We start from the raw sequence: 17,000 nt of genomic DNA, 5'->3' as shown, positions 1-17,000 counted from the left end.
ATTCTTATTTTTAACATGGCGACGGTATCAAAATGAAACACTAAGATAGCAATTTCGGAAGGACATTATCTCAGCAACCTTATTAATTGATTGTCTTATCCAAAAAATGCGGCCAGTTTGGTTACAGTAGAATCAACCAATGAACAAGTTTTGCAAGATGTGCCGCAAAGGTGACTGCCCAAATTTTGGCTGTCATGAGAGTTAATTTCACTCTTAAATTTGGATCTGACTATATATATATATATCCAATCTGCAGACAGTACTGTTTCGATCTTATTAGATCTCGTCAGTGCAGCTCAGGTTTCGAAATGAAATGTACCGCAGAACTGGCACAATATAGCCTATATATTGAGCCAGGTATGCGGGAGATGGTACACTGATTATGAACATAAAGAGTGCACAAGCTCAACGAGCGTGCTTTGCAAAATGCTAATAGTATTCACAACTAAAAACAACATACTATATATGTCTATAGTAGAAAGTAGAGGAGCGTAATATCCAATCTGCAGACAGTACTGTTTCGATCTTATTTTGCCAAAATATCCCATGATAATAATTCCAATAATTTGATTAGAATTCACAGAACTATAGTTATATATTATTATTAATTACCGAAAATAAACTGTTTAATATAATAATAAGAATTATTAGGACTAGTCTATCCATTGGTATAGGACTTGTATTGTGTTTATTCTTGTCAAGTTATAGTAAAACAGTAAATGGATGGCACCTCTATTTAGTGGAAATCTCTTATGGTACACTTCCCTTAAAACGATCGAAAGAGTGTCAAAGAGACATCTCTATTAAGGGACAATTATTTGACAAAGCCACCCCTAACCCCCCCACCCCCCCCCCCTCCATCCCCCAACGAACTTGTGTCCATTAGCCATTCTCATGTAGAAATAGACTAAAACGGTAAAGATGCATTGTCCCACAAAGACATGGAAAATGATGATCAATAAAGTTATGCACTTCTGTAAAAAAAAAACCCAAAAGACAAGAGAAACGTTTAATTTTAACCACAAACCATTGTCTGACAGACAATCTAAGTATTTTTTTGCTTTCAATTTCATTTTTTCAAGTAAATATTTTTTTTTTTCGATTTAGTTTTTGGCCAAAGTAAATAACTATTATGTAACATTAAAATGACATATTAAAAAATCGAAAAGGGGACAATATATCTTGAATAGTTATTTAATACTGGGCAATAATATACAGAATTAGTAATTTCGCTTAGTGGATGAGTCCACATATTATTTTAGTGTTTGTAATTGCGAAGCTTGCATTCTTTTATGCATGAGAACACAACAACGAAACCAAGCGTTTATTTATGTACAATTATATATCGAAAATGCCTATTGAAGTAGACAAAATGCAATCGAGTGATATTCATAACATAATTCATTTTTGTTAGATTTGAAGTACATAAACTTTAATGTATCAAATAAAAATACATAATTATCCCCAACGCCACTCTAGAGTCTAGTTATTAGTTTCAAACACTTGCCGTCTCACAATACACGCCTATCATTAAAAACAAATCTCGGGATGTTTCTATAAACAATTTGAAAATTATGATTATGAGTATGCAATAAGGAGTATTGTAAGTTACTACTTGATCGTCAAAAAGTCAATGATATAAATCCGTGGGCATGTTTTGAATCACCATCTGTCAAAGATAATATGGTAGAGTTTTTATATTACATTCGTTACAGACATCATACGGTATGGATACATAATCGATTATGATATAGTACATCGTAGCCTTACACTTGTATAAAGTATATTGATGTGTGATCACACAGATGTTAGACTAGGGAATCTAGAAGAGTTGGCAATTGCATCATTTTGCCTTGCAATGAAATGTGCTAAACGATACCAATCTAAGAGTATCCATATACTTGTCAGTGCCTCCAGGATATTGGCTACTTTGATTCTAAATTAAGTTCACAAATAGAATTCATTCACTTGTCTTGACTTGATACATGCTTACTGTGATTCTGGTAGCAGTAATGCTAGCTCTGAAATTATCAAACAATCGATAGAAACAGTGAGACAAGAATCTTTTAAATATTTGATTAAACTATAATATCTCAATAGAAGTACAATCAGACTAGGAACGTGGAATGTGAGGACCTTGTATCAAGATGGCAAACTTGAAAATGTTAACCAGGAAATGATAAGACTCAATATCAATATATTAGGGATAAATGAAACTCATTGGACAAATAATGGTGAATTTATGATTGATGATTACAAGATGATTTACGCTGGAGGAGACAAACATGTAAAAGGTGTAGGGTTGCTTTTGGATGGTGATATGGCTAAATGTATGCTGGGCTATTGGGCTGTGAGTGAAAGAGTTATGCTGGTCAAACTGCAGGGACAACCCTTCAATATCTCTATCATAGTGGTTTATGCACCTACAGCTGACAGCACAGATGAAGAGATAGATAACTTTTATGGGACCTTAGACCAAATCCCAATGCAAATCAGATGAGATAAATTTCATCATGGGTGATCTGAATGCAAAGGTTGGCCATGAACAAGATGGAAACACAGTTGGAGAGCATAGGATGGGTGAAAGAAATGCGCGTGGCGACAGATGGGTGAACTGGTGTAAAGCTAAGGATATGACCATAACAAATACATGGTTTAAAGAGCATCCCAGACGAATATACACATGGAAGAGCCCTGGTGATGTGACGAGGAATCAGATTGACTACATTGCAGTAAACAGTAGGTGGAAAAGGGCAGTGACTCATGCAAAAACATATCCAGGGGCAGATTGTGGAAGTGACCACATTCCAGTGGTTTGCACACTTCAATCAAAGTTAAAAAAGGTGAAGAAAGCCAAAAATGTACAGAAATTAGACTTTGAGCAGCTAAACAGTCCGGAGATCCGTTTGGAATATTCCATTCAAGTGAGGAATAAGTTTGACATCCTTGTAGACGAAGGTGAAGAGATTACGTGGGATGCAATGAGAGACATCCTTGTTGAGACAGCCAAAGAATCCTTACCTAAGAAAGAGAGATAAGGAAGAACATATGGGTGTCGGAAGAGATACTATCAATGATGACGGATCAACAGAAGATTAGTAGTAGATCAAGTAAAGAATATAAAGATCTAGATAGAGAAATTAAGCAAAAGTGCAGGGAGGCAAAAGAAAAGTGGCTTAACACACAGTGTGAGGAGATTGAGAGTGGACTAGAGAACAACAACCACAAGATTTATCAGAGACTAAATGAGATCACTGGAAGGAAGTCTGGCTGCTCAAACTCTGGATGCATTAAGGCAAAAGATGGAACAATGCTTGTTGAAAAGACTGATATTTTGAAAAGATCGACAGAGTATATCGGGGAGCTGTTTTTTTATGTTAGACAAGCAATGCCAAGCTTTCCTGACTCAGAAGAAGGACCGAAGATCTTGAAAGCAGAAGTACGAACAGCAATCAAGATATTGAGGAAGAATAAGGCGGCAGGACCGGATGGTGTAGTCATCGAGATGATTGAGGCATTAGAAGAGTATGGAGTGGAAAAGTTACCTGAAGTGATCAATAAGATATACGAGGATGGAAGCTTCCCTGAGGACTTGAGTAAGTCCATTTTTATTGCCCTTCCGAAGAAACCAGGTGCTGTAGAATGTGAAAAACATCGTACAATCACCCTCATGAGTCATGTCACCAAGATCATTCTGAGGATACTACTTATGAGAGCAAGAAGCAGATTAAAACCAGAGATTGGGAGTGAGCAGTTTGGTTTTGTAAAGGATTCAGGCACCAGGAATGCCATCTTTGTGATAAGAATGATAACTGAAAGGGCAGTGGAGATGCAGAAAGATGTATACATGTGTTTCATAGACTACACCAAGGCATTTGACAAAGTAAGGCATGAGTAGCTATTTCAAGAACTTAGCAAGCTTGACCTACATGGAAAGGATCTTAGATTGTTGCAAAATTTGTACTGGAAACAGACTGCATGTTACAGTGACTACACAAGTATTGGAAGAGGAGTGAGACAGGGCTGTGTAATGTCACCAGACTTGTTTAACTACTATAGCGAGTTGATCTTGAGAGAGCTAGATAATGAGAAGGGTTTGAGAATTTGTGGTAGAAATATTACAACCATCAGATATGCAGATGACACAGTTCTACTGGCAGAGTCAGCTGAAGATCTCCAAAGGTTGCTGGATGTGGTTGTAGTAGAGAGCAAAAAGATGGGTCTGTCTATAAATTGTAGTAAGACAGAGTGTTTAGTAGTGTCAAAAAAGGAGAGTCCAACGTGTAACCTTCAAGCAGGAGACCAGTTAATTCAGCAGGTGTCCTCTTTTAACTATCTTGGGAGCAAAATAACAGATGATGCCAGGTGTGTAACGGAGATAAAGAGAAGGATAGTCTTTGCGAAATCCGCATTTGGAGAAATGGAGAATATCTTGAAGAACTGTGCGATGAGTATGGAAACCAGGTTGCGTGTATTAAACTGCTACATCTATCCTGTGCTGATGTATGGAAGTGAAGCCTGGTCAATCACAACTGACCTCAGAAAAAGATTGGAAAGCTGTGAGATGTGGTTTCTAAAGAGAATGATGAGAATTCCATGGACAGATAGAGTTAGTAATGAAGATGTATTGATAAGAGCTGGAGTATGCAGGAAACTACTGAAGGATATTAGGATTAGACAGATGAGATTCATGGGACATGTGTTGAGGAAGGGAGGTCTGGAGAACTTGGCATTAACGGGGAAAATAGAAGGAAGAAGGAGCAGAGGGAGGAAAAGAGTCACTTGGTTGGCCAGCATAGCTGAATGGATTCGGAATAGAGGCGAGAATACCAAAGAAGTAGAGTTGCTGAATATGGCAATAGACAGAGAATTGTGGCACAACATGATCGCCAAAGTCTCATGATATGGCACTTCGAGAGAGATAATATCTCACACATCGGTAAAACCATGCACAATAGCATTCTTGATAGTAGTTGACAAATGAGAGATACCTGAATCAAGGAAGGATCGGTTAAGTTATGTTGAAGGCTCTACAGTACAAAATGTATACGTATAGCAGAGAATCGAATAAACAATCATTCCATAATAGATGATAATGATTGATGCTAAGAAAAAAAACCTTATTGCATTCACACGCGACGAACTGTTTCTAAATAGCCTTTATTAGTTTTACTAATCAAAATGACAACGAAATAAATAAAGATAATTTCTCAGTTTAATTTTGTCAATATTACATAATTGCTTGAAGTAGTTTCTGTCGTGAATATGTCGCCAGAAATCATAGACGTGCACGCATTTGTTATACGTCATAAGTACTAGCTGACCTCAAGTCATAAACAAATTTAAATTCAATACTTTCTACGCGTATTACATAGGAATTACCATATACAGATCTTGGAAATTGTAAGTATTTTAACAATCTTACTCTAAAATATTATACATGTTTTGTATTTTCATATATTTACAGATACAGATACAGATACAGATTCATTTATTGTCCAAAAAATTAATGGAAATTACAGTGCTCATAAACCTTGGCTTGCCTAAAAAAATAACTATAAATATAAGGGAGACTATCTAACAAATGTTTTGTTATAATGCCTTATCCCAGCTGGGTAGAACGAGCACTTGTAACGGTCCGTCTGTGCATTCACCGTCCTCATTCTACCACTTCTAACGATAACGGAGCCAATAATGTTGTTATGAAGAGGATGGTTGGTGTCTTCCAATATAGCATGGAACACATCGGCAAGACGTTCGCTGTAGAAAGAGTCAAGTACTAGTACGCACAGTATTAGTTAAAAAAAAAAAAAACTTTATTCGTGTGATAAATTATCATTTTAATAAACCGAGAGGCGTAACATAATTTACGTGGTAGTAACAGATATTATTGACAAATGTTTTTGAGTCAGTGTCATTATGTATTGAAGCTTAAAAGCGCAAGAGAAGGTATATCATCACGCGATACAGAAAATAGGTTATATCATTGTATATCCTATAATTATCACATTTATAAAATACATGAAAGTACACAATCAAACACATCCAATTACATGTTAGATCATTTAATCAAGATATCAATAAGGCAGTGTGAATAGTTTATACGTCTCGTCCTCATTCGCATTGTTGTGGTTTTTTCCATTCATTTGATATTTGGTGTAGGTGTAGATTACTGTATAACTTACTCATCCTAATAAATAAGAAATCGTCTTGGTCCAATACTAAATATAAAAGCTACTGTACGTTACAAATATAAATTTTACAGGCATATAATAAAGTATAAATTGAACTACCCGTTGATTATACTAGAACAGATATTAATTCATTAATATGAAAAGGTCTTAGATCTCGTAAACATGCGCATAATAATCTCAAGTAATATCTAATAATTTAGAAGTCCATCAGATTACATCAATTGAATGTATTTGTACTGGGCGCCGTTTAAAACATTGTTAATGTCACTGTAACACAGTTATGAGGCACATAAATGTATAACTACGTCTGGTTTATGCCATTGGTTCCACCATATGTTGTATCACCGTTTTCTGTCTGTCCCGCGTCGTTTAGTAGGTGTGTGTCGACAAGTGGTACAAATCCAATGGCGTCTTGATTGGCAATGCTGTGACTGTATCCGTAGCAACCGTATATAATTAAACCTATTTAAAAATGACAAGAGAAATCAGAGATTTATAAACTCTGCCAGGAGACACACATTTGAGATCTCTCAATTGTACAAATAGATCCGGCCAAAATACGCTTATCATGTTCATGTTCAAGTGAGCGTTGGATGGAGGGCCCTAGTTAAAATGTGTTTATTTGCGACTGTTGGTATATTTACCATGATATTCACCATAATCTTTCAATTTCTTTCCGATATTCATCACGTTTAGGCTTAGTTACTCGGTTAAGTTGGTGACCTGCCCACCAAAATTAGCGATGATCGGCCAATGAAGCCAACTTAACAGCGGGTAAATAACTAAGCCTGAATGGGCCCTAAGTTAATTCCCTTCATTGTAATTGACAGTGCTCATTCGTTAGAATTATAGAGTAGAATTTATTGTTAAGTTGACTACTTACCCAGAACAACCCAGATGACGAACCTTATCCAGGTATAACTGTCCAATTCAGCCATCAGGATCAAGTTCAACGTTATACTTGCAAATGGAAAGAATGGAACTAATGGAACCTAGATGGAAAGATAGATATTTTATTGTGTTAAATGAATGATGATCCCTATGCCAATATGAATATTTGAATTATACTATTAATTATATATTATACTATCTATGCTGATAATGTAATGACGTCAGAGGGCATCATGGCCTGCCTTACATTGACACCTGACATCAGAAGGAATTTTTGCAATGGACAGAAATAGTGACCTCTTCCTCCCGCGATAAGATAATATTTGATGGAAGTTTAATGGTGGGTATGTATCCAAAACGCCCTTGGTCCACTTACCATTGTAACCCATATAAACATTAAAAGAGTAGGGGATCACCAAGTGTACTTATTGCCTTATTTCACTCCTGGAATAGTACCCCCTCCCCCACCTCACCCCCGATGCCAAGTTAGTCTTATACCCGATATGTTATTTTATCTACTTGGTGTTAGTTACTAGAATGAATCAATACCTTGAAATCGAGTTCAATCTCACTTTGGTGGTGCATTGGTATTACCATAAATGACAATATCGCAAGAGAACCAAGAATGATGACATACATCACAGCCCACCATTCTCCTGCTAACAAGTCTTCGTATTTATAGACAAGAACAATTGCTGTCATAAATTCACAAATTACACTGAAGGCTAAACAGTATACAACTGTTTCACCGGGCACTGAACTCTCAAGAAAGGCAAAACATTGGAAGCGTTCCTTCAATCGTCCAGTTAATAATTCCTTCTCACTAGAAATAGTTCCAGGTTCCTCTAAAATGTCACTAACCTCTCCATTAGAACTTTTATTAGGGATGGCAGGGCGGCCTCTTGGGTTGCGTATTGTGATGTTGCACAATTCTGGTGAGTATCTGACAATTATTACAGATGCGGCGACAAAAGAGAAGCCACACAAGGTGCCAATCGATAGAAATTCTATAAGAGCATCTAGATCAAAAAATATTGCTAAAACGATTGAAAATATCCCAAAGAAAATGACTCCAAATATTGGTACTTTCGTTCGTTCATTTACCTTAGCAAATATTTTAAAAAGAAGACCATCACTTGCTATTGCGTAAAGTGATCGTGGTAGAGGAAAAATATTACCAAATGAAGAGGTCAGAATCGCAAGTACAGCTCCTATACTAACGATGTATTTTGCCCAGTCTAAGCCAACATATTCAAACGCAGCCGAGAAGGCGGCGTCCGGATCAATGTCCATGTAAGGAACCATTAATGTCAATCCAATTGAAGCTAGAATGTAGCAAGATGCAGAAACAATAAACGCGTATATCGTAGCCAGAGGTATACTTTTAGCTGGTGTTTTTGCCTCCTCACCGGAGACAGCAATAACTTCAAATCCAAGATACGCATAAAAACATGTTGCCGCACCCGATAAGGTCCCTGTAAATCCGTACGCAAAATAACCATTTCCTACAGACCAGTTTGAGACATCAGCGTAAAACATAGATGTTACGAACATAAATATGACAAGCCCTAGACTTGTTACAACAACTACGCTGTTAAGTTTTGTGGATAGGGCAGCTCCTGATGAAACTAGGATAATTAATATTACAATTAAAAGAGCTGCCATAATGTCCGGAAAGTCAGAAAAGATATCAGACTGCCATTCCTCTCCACCAAGAAGTGTATCTATTATAAACTGGTTAATGTAGCCGCCAGTTAATTCATCAAAATATCCACTGAATGCCTTTGCTGTGGCAGCAGCTCCTACTACGTACTCCAAGAGAATATTCCAACCTACCAAAAAAGCCCAGATCTCTCCAACTGCCACATATGCGAATATATACGCAGATCCCGCTTTTGGAATTCTTGCACCAAACTCGGCGTAGCAAATGGCAGCCAGTAGTGCTGCGATTCCGGCAATAAAATACGACAGACTTACAGATGGCCCAGCTGTGTTGGCAGCAACCTCGCCAGTTAATACAAACAAACCCGAGCCTATCATAGCGCCGATGCCGAGTAGCGTCATATCCCAGGTGGTAAGGCATCTTTCGAGCTGTGTCTCAAGTACATCTTCATCCAGAAGCTTTTTACGATTGATATTGGAAAGAGCTCTTTTAAGCCTAGACATTTTCACGTTAAAATACTTTTTCAAGTAACATCAGTATTTAATCGATTCAGTTGATAAAACGTCAGATGTTTAGCCTATTAGTGTTTATTCGATTCACCTTCATAATAACGTTAAAGCTGACGTCACTGAAAAAAAAATAAGCTGGTTATTCATTTGTTTGATAAACTGACAACAAATGGACATAGATAAGAATTAAAGTTCAGGTAATAACATGTTATTGTATGAGTTCATCAACATTCAAAGATTATAGGTATGAATCGTATATCCAATACTTTGTTGTTATATGTCCAAGCATAGTCAATAGAAAGTTGACTAATGGTTCAAGAGGGTATTAAACTTTAATTCATTTGAGCACGTAGTATTTGAAAGACTTACTGTTACTGTAAAGATGAGAACAGTGTTTCGCTCTCGATTTGCATATTGTCATATAGAGCATTGCACAATGCAGCCATTTTCTAGTACTTTACGTATAGGCTCTTTTAAACAGATTTTCTACGTAATACACCATTTGTTTTAAAAGCTTTTAATAAACCGTCGTTATTACACTAGAGTGAACAAGTCGTTAGTATACCGTCTATTCCCAAGTGTTAGATTCGACATTATTATCACGTTGTGTGGCTGTATTACAAATTACATTATACAGTACTGTCATGCTTTTATTGCTGCTGCTACACAATAATGATAAGCCATACAGCTACAGCTAATATAACTAAATGATGACATCCATTCTTAATGTAGATAACGAGGGTGTTATGAGGGCCTACACGTATAAAATGAATGCTTTCTGAACAAGAATATTGTGTCATCATTTGAATATAAATATTACTAATAATAAAACACAATTACTTGCTGGTTAGTATACTCTGTATTATGACCGTTTTAGTCCTAAACTCCCGATATGTTATATTATAATGACAAAATATCCCGTGAAATATAATTTGAATTTAATAATTATCCACCCACGTAGGCCTAAAACTAAGTATATATTTTGTTTGAATATTCTAAATTAATACATATTAAATCAGTGTTGTCGCAGCTTACACATAATACTACCAATGCTTTATTCAATACCCTCAAAATTTTACAATCTATACCAACTCTTAACTCTGGGTTTTTTTTCATCATAACTTGAATTAACTCCATAGTACACAGAACTATAGTTATATATTATTATTAATTACGGAAAATAAACTGTTTAATATAATAATAAGAATGATTAGGACTAGTCGTATCCATTGGTATAGGACTTGTATTGTGTTTATTCTTGTCAAATGTTGATATAAAGTTTGCGGTACACCACGTATCATTTTGACGTTTCGATCACTATGCTTTGATCGGCCTCAGTTTTTACTCCTGAGGACGATCAAAGCATATTGATGGAAACGTCGAGAAACTCAACAGTTTTTCAGAATTAAGATACGTGGTGTATCGCAAACTTTATTTTGATTTCGCCATTCAAATCTTCAAACAATATATTCTTGTCAAGTTATAGTAAACACTAAATGGATGGAGGTGTTAGTTCTATATGACAACTTGACATGTCGTATTCACAGTAGAACCAGTTCTTTCTTATCTTGGATGAATACACATATTATTTTAGCGTTTGCAATTGCGAAGCCTGAATTCTTTAATACAATATATAACACAACAACGAAACCAAGCGTTTATTTATGTACAATTATAAGTCTAAAATGCCTATTGAAGTAGACAAAATTCGATCGAGTGATATTCATATATTCAAATTCATTTTTGTTAGATTTGAAGTACTGTCCCATAAACTTTAATGTATCAAATAAAAATACATAATTATCCTGAAGCCACTTTACAGTCTTTTATATTATAGTCATTAGTTTCAAGCACTTGTCGTCCCACAACACACGTCTAAAAAACATTTCTTCAATTAAAAACAAATTTCAACAAAAATTTGGAAACTAATATAACTCGTTGTTGTGATCTACTGTTATCTTGATCTTAAGCTCTGTCTACATTATCAAACTAATTTGACAAACAAAAAGTGTGATGTACCCAAATATGGTAGTGATATGCCCAAATTAGTAGTGATATGATGTAGTCGTGTCCATATATGGCCGCATAATATTTGTTGTCACATATACAGTTTGATGGTATTTTGTTCTTGTACTCATCCCCATAGTGTGAATTAGTGTATTCAGTAGCGGGTCCAGTGCGTAAAACTAGCTCCCTTCGGTTGACAGCTAAAATTATATTGTTTTGTTATTTTTGACAGACTATTTATATTATATACGTTCCGCGGCGGTCCCCGAAAATACCGGATTCCGGTGCTCGTGAATAATTATATTTCCTTTCAGCTTGAGTACAGTAAACAACAACCATTATAGACAGTTAGTTTAAGTGAATTCTTTCTAAAATACTTTCTATACTAAAAAAGTATACGTACCAATCACTGTTGCTGTCCTATCTGTTCCAATATTGAAATCATATATCTTGAACAACAGCAATATGGTTTAATGGTCGGTAATAATGAAATAGATAATCGATAATTGTTGGCGTTTGTACAATAGAATCAAGTTTACGCTGGTATGCTTACCTCACGGCCATATGGTAACATGTGGTGAATTGACAAGTCATTGTAAACGAGTGTCTCATCAATGCATGAACCGTTAATTATGCATCCGTGATTGAGGAGTGCCGGGTATTGTTTTATGCAGTTACGTATTTTATTTATGACAGGTCAAATAATATTTTGACCTTGATTTCCATGTTTAAAATGATATGGACCAATTAAGCAATTACATATAAAAGCGATAATTATAATAATGGTGCTTGTAATAATATACAATTATGATTTTATTATGTCCTTCAGCACTGAAATAGGCACACGCGTGTACGGTTTTGTCCAAAGCACAAGAACTCTAAAGCTCTGTCTACACTATCAAAATAGTTTGACGAAAAGTGTGATGTGCCCAAATACGGTGGTGATATGTCTAAATATGGTAGTGACATGACATCATCATTTACATATATGGGCGCATCCCATTTTCTTGTCACATAACATTTGTGTAGACAAGGCTCTAGAAAATCTTAGACGCGTCATGATTAAGTATTTCGACGTTAATTACACCAAAGATTATTAGTCCATAAAGAACACTCACTTATAAATAATATACCAAATTAAAAACCATATTTACATGAAATCGAAGGTAAAGTTAAATAATACATTGTCCGTTGTGGTACAGAGTTATTTAGTATATAGAGTCATTATTATAACATAATATATATTATTTAATTTGCATATTAATAAAAAACATATTGGCATTTATTGTACATTTGTAAGATTTTTATTAGCTTTTGACTTCGCAACTATTTATAACCATAGTAAAACTCATAATTTGAAAATTCATATAATTTCGATTAAGGTAAAATAGGTATACTTAAATTATACTGTTATTCAATTAAACTTTCATATACAAATATTTATTTCGATCATAAATATTTCTAACAAAAACGTTCACAAAGTGCAGTACCAATCGTTAACATCACGTGTAGGTTTAAAATATTAATAACATCCCTTATGTTCTATTAATTAAATGACTATTCAAAATATCTATAATTGATCTATTGACGTACTTTATTATTCTAAGTAGATCTTAAATTCTAATTCTACAGGTACTATTTAATTAATTTACTATAATGTAGTATCGTTTTCTAGAGTAATAATAATAATGCACTGCTCTCACATGCAATAAAACAGAAATTCGTTTTTTGTACACTATTTAAAGAACGAATAAATATATAATAACATATACACACTATACAAAATTACACATAAACGTTATACACAATAAATTACTTAAACGGAACCAAAATATCTAGTAACGGTGTTGTTGAAAACTGTAATTCACTTAGAGCTAAATGATTTGGAATAACGGGTTGTTCGCATGAGGTGGGATTGAAGTCGGATTAATGATGGAAGAAAATAATATTCTTTTAAGAGGGGACGAGAAGGTTGTGATAGGATACGGTTACCATAGAGATAACCGAGCATGAGATTATATTATGTTTGTTTTCCTATTTGTCATTTTTAGTGCATAATGAATGAATTTATAACATTATTTTAATTCAGCACTTCATGATTATACTATTTTTAACCTAAGAGTTCAAGTTCCTTAGTATATGTTCTAGAGTTTAAAATTAATATTAGTAAAAAGATGAATATTTTGGCATATATGGCGTTTCATACGTATTATCTTGATCGCACAAACTCTATTTTTCAGACAAAAATGGAATGGCGCACTAACCAGAAATATGACAAAAAACCTGTAGGCCTATTATTCTCTGTCTTTATAAATCAAAACACTTGAAACATGCGTGAAATTAATAATATTAACAATAATAATATTTATTCGGTCATCAATGTAAAAAATAACCAGGAATGAGAATAGGCTAAAGCCCAAACAAATTCTGCACTCACTCCATACAATACAAACAGTTAAGATAAAACCATATACAAGAAAAATACAATATATTGCTACCGTATATTGCTCTATATGTCTCTCAACATATTAACAGACTAACAATCAGGTTAAAATTACATGCATAGAAATACGATATAAGACTTTCGTTTTTGGTGAAAGTATGATCGATTCCACGATACTATGACATATCGTTAATTAGTATTGTTATTTATTTATAAATTTTTAATTAAAAACTCGAAGTTGATATTTAATTATGCTATGTTGTTATCATAAAATTAATTTTGTAAAACGTTATACAACGTTTATGATCTAGAAAATATTACTGCTTTTATAGCTTGTTTCTTTCTTTTCATTTACCGACAAGATTAATTTAATGATGCATACTGTATTTATGTAATAATATTGAAATGAATACAATGTTATTGATGCTCACGATGGAACTTTTTACGACTGTTTTTACTAAAAACATTATCATAACTGGGACATTTCTTTGAATAACAATAACCTTGATTTTAAGCTTGTTAACAATTCTTCTAATTAGATAGTATAGACTTGTTGTTGAAAGTAACCATGATAATAGTAATATAATATAGGCCTACTAATAATGATTTTCAACAATGTGTGAGACATTTTATCATTTTTCACTGTTGGTGAGACATTTTTAGTTACTGTTTATTTGGCGAATTGAACACAAGTTCCGAAAACCATCGGTTTACTGTAAATCCTCTAATAGTAACCCACACTATAATAGTAACCCCCTTCTAATAGTAACCCCCTTCTAATAGTAACCCCTTCTAATAGTAACCCACCTTCTAATAGTAACCCACACTCTAATAGTAACCTCCTTCTAATAGTAACCCCTTCTAATAGTAACAAACAATCTAATAGTAACCCCCTTCTAATAGTAACCCACACTAAAATAGTTACCCCCTTCTAATAGTAACCCCCACTCTAATAGTAACCCCTTCTAATAGTAACACACACTCTAATAGTTACCCCCTTCTAATAGAAACCCACACTCTAATAGTAACCCCCTTCTAATAGTAACCCACACTCTAATAGTAACCCCCTTCTAATAGTAACCCACACTCTAATAGTATCCCCCTTTTAATAGTAACCCACACTCTAATAGTAACCTCCTTCGAATAGTAACCCACACTCTAATAGTAACCCACACTCTAATAGTTACCCCCTTCTAATAGTAACCCACACTCTAATAGTTACCCCCTTCTAATAGTAACCCACAATCTAATAGTTACCCCTTCTAATAGTAACCCACACTCTAATATTTACACCCTTCTAATAGTAACCCACACTCTAATATTTACCCCTTCTAATAGTAACCCACACTCTAATATTTACCCCCTTCTAATAGTAACCCACACTCTAATATTTACCTCCTTCTAATAGTAACCCACACTCTAATATACCCCCTTCTAATAGTAACCCACACTCTAATAGTTACTCCCTTCTAATAGTAACACACACTCTAATAGTTACCCCCTTCTAATAGTAACCCATACTCTAATAGTAACCCCCTTCTAATAATTACCCCTTCTAATAGTAACCCACACTCTAATAGTAACCCCCTTCTAATAGTAACCCACACTCTAATAGTAACCCCCTTCTAATAGTAACCCACACTCTAATAGTAACCCACACTCTAATAGTAACCACCTTCTAATAGTAACCCACACTCTAATAGTAACCCACACTCTAATAGTAACCCCCTTCTAATAGTAACCCCCTTCTAATAGTAACCCACCTTATAAGTCCATCTACAATAATAACCCACTACTCTAATAGCAACCCCCACTCTAATAGTAACCCACACTCTAATAGTAACCCACACTCTAATAGTAACCCACACTCTTATAGTAAGCACCCTCTAATAGTAAGCACCCTCTTATAGTAACCCACACTCTAATAGTAACCCGCTTCTTATAGTAACCCACACTCTAATAGTAACCCACACTCTAATAGTAACCACCTTCTAATAGTAACCCCCTTCTAATAGTAACCCACCTTATAAGTCAATCTACAATAATAACCCACAAAAACTTATGATGCAGCCCATATTTTGAAAATAAGGAGATAATGCATGGCTCGCTCGGGAGTGATGGAGGATTGAGTTTATACCTAATATACTATAAATATAGTTCAACCAAATTTGTTTATTCGTACTGTTATATTATTTTGCTATATATGAGTTGCTGACCGGAAAAGTTGGGAGTGGGTTACCTTTTCCACGTGCCTAATTTAATATTATTAATAGTAATAGGGACACTACTCTAATTGTAACCCCCTCTTCTAATAGTACCCCACCCTAAAAAACAATCAAAGAATAATAACCCGCAGGGTTACAATTAGAAGATTTACGGTATACCATTTTATGACAATTCGTAACCTTAACTCGAACACACACTCCTCGAATAGTTTTTGGACGTCTGTTTATAAAAAGACTTCATCTGTCTGTAATGGGAATTGTCCTGTGTTATGGATAAACATCCTCTATCCATCCTCATCAGCGGCTCTTATGAACAAAAATACCCCTATATACTGTGGCACACAATTCTCTAAATGGTTGCAAAAAAGATGAAAGTTCAATAGAACCATTATAGAACGATTAGACACCTTCTGTGCAGTAGAACCATGAATACTGAACTCAACCTTATTAACCAATCAAATGGCAAGGATACACACCAATTAACGCTCAATTATGATATTTTACTCAATTGTCATGCCCCAGTGGAAGAATATTCCAATAATGACAACGATGGGTGTCACGAAACCTAAGACCACGAAAGCTAAGACCTAAGATCACGAAAGCTAAGACCCAAGATCTAAGATTACAAATATTTATCTTTCGCACCTGCCTTGTATTTTAACTCCCAACATTTATTCTGAATACCACACCTTAGACTTGGCACTTTCATGAAAAAGAATCACATAAAAAGTAACAAATACATTTTTAAATTGATGATTTTACAGACGTTTTTCTCGCACACAAAATGACTAGCCTACAGCACACTAGAAGTAGGCCTACCCCCCATGTTCAATGGTTTTGTTTCTATGGAACGTCAAAAGAGCAAAAATTATATAGAGGGCTGAAAACTCTGTGGAGTCCATCTACAGTGTGGATGGAACAATATAAAATTAAAATTGTAATGATAATAGTATAATCATGCAAGTACGAAGAAATAAATGCTGGCAAATAAATTTTAACTTAAAAATTATGATAAGTTTTTTTGTTTCGTTTTCTTTCTGTTTTTATACTTGTACTATTATTGTTGCT

At 34.8% G+C, this 17,000-nt stretch overlaps 2 protein-coding genes across 2 annotated transcripts; one reads left to right on the top strand and one right to left on the bottom strand.

Annotated features, from left to right (window-relative positions):
- Positions 1-2,513: 2,513 nt before the first annotated feature.
- LOC140043984 (craniofacial development protein 2-like) lies at positions 2,514-3,038 on the top strand. The gene has a single exon (XM_072088469.1). The coding sequence runs from the start codon at positions 2,514-2,516 to the stop codon at positions 3,036-3,038; it is 525 nt and encodes a 174-aa protein (XP_071944570.1).
- A 2,208-nt stretch (positions 3,039-5,246) lies between these two features.
- LOC140043515 (cationic amino acid transporter 4-like) lies at positions 5,247-11,853 on the bottom strand. Its single transcript, XM_072088039.1, has 4 exons — positions 11,668-11,853; positions 7,635-9,376; positions 7,078-7,186; positions 5,247-6,656 (listed from the first exon to the last, which is right to left on the bottom strand). Exons 2-4 carry the CDS (start codon positions 9,249-9,251, stop codon positions 6,496-6,498), a joined length of 1,887 nt encoding a protein of 628 aa, XP_071944140.1. The 5' UTR covers positions 9,252-9,376; positions 11,668-11,853; the 3' UTR covers positions 5,247-6,495.
- Positions 11,854-17,000: the final 5,147 nt, after the last annotated feature.

Source organism: Antedon mediterranea, chromosome 3 (assembly GCF_964355755.1).
Source record: "Antedon mediterranea chromosome 3, ecAntMedi1.1, whole genome shotgun sequence".
In the NCBI taxonomy this organism is placed as follows: domain Eukaryota; kingdom Metazoa; phylum Echinodermata; class Crinoidea; order Comatulida; family Antedonidae; genus Antedon; species Antedon mediterranea.
Note: the sequence above shows the minus strand (reverse complement) of the source record. Positions and strands in the feature narration are given on the sequence as shown.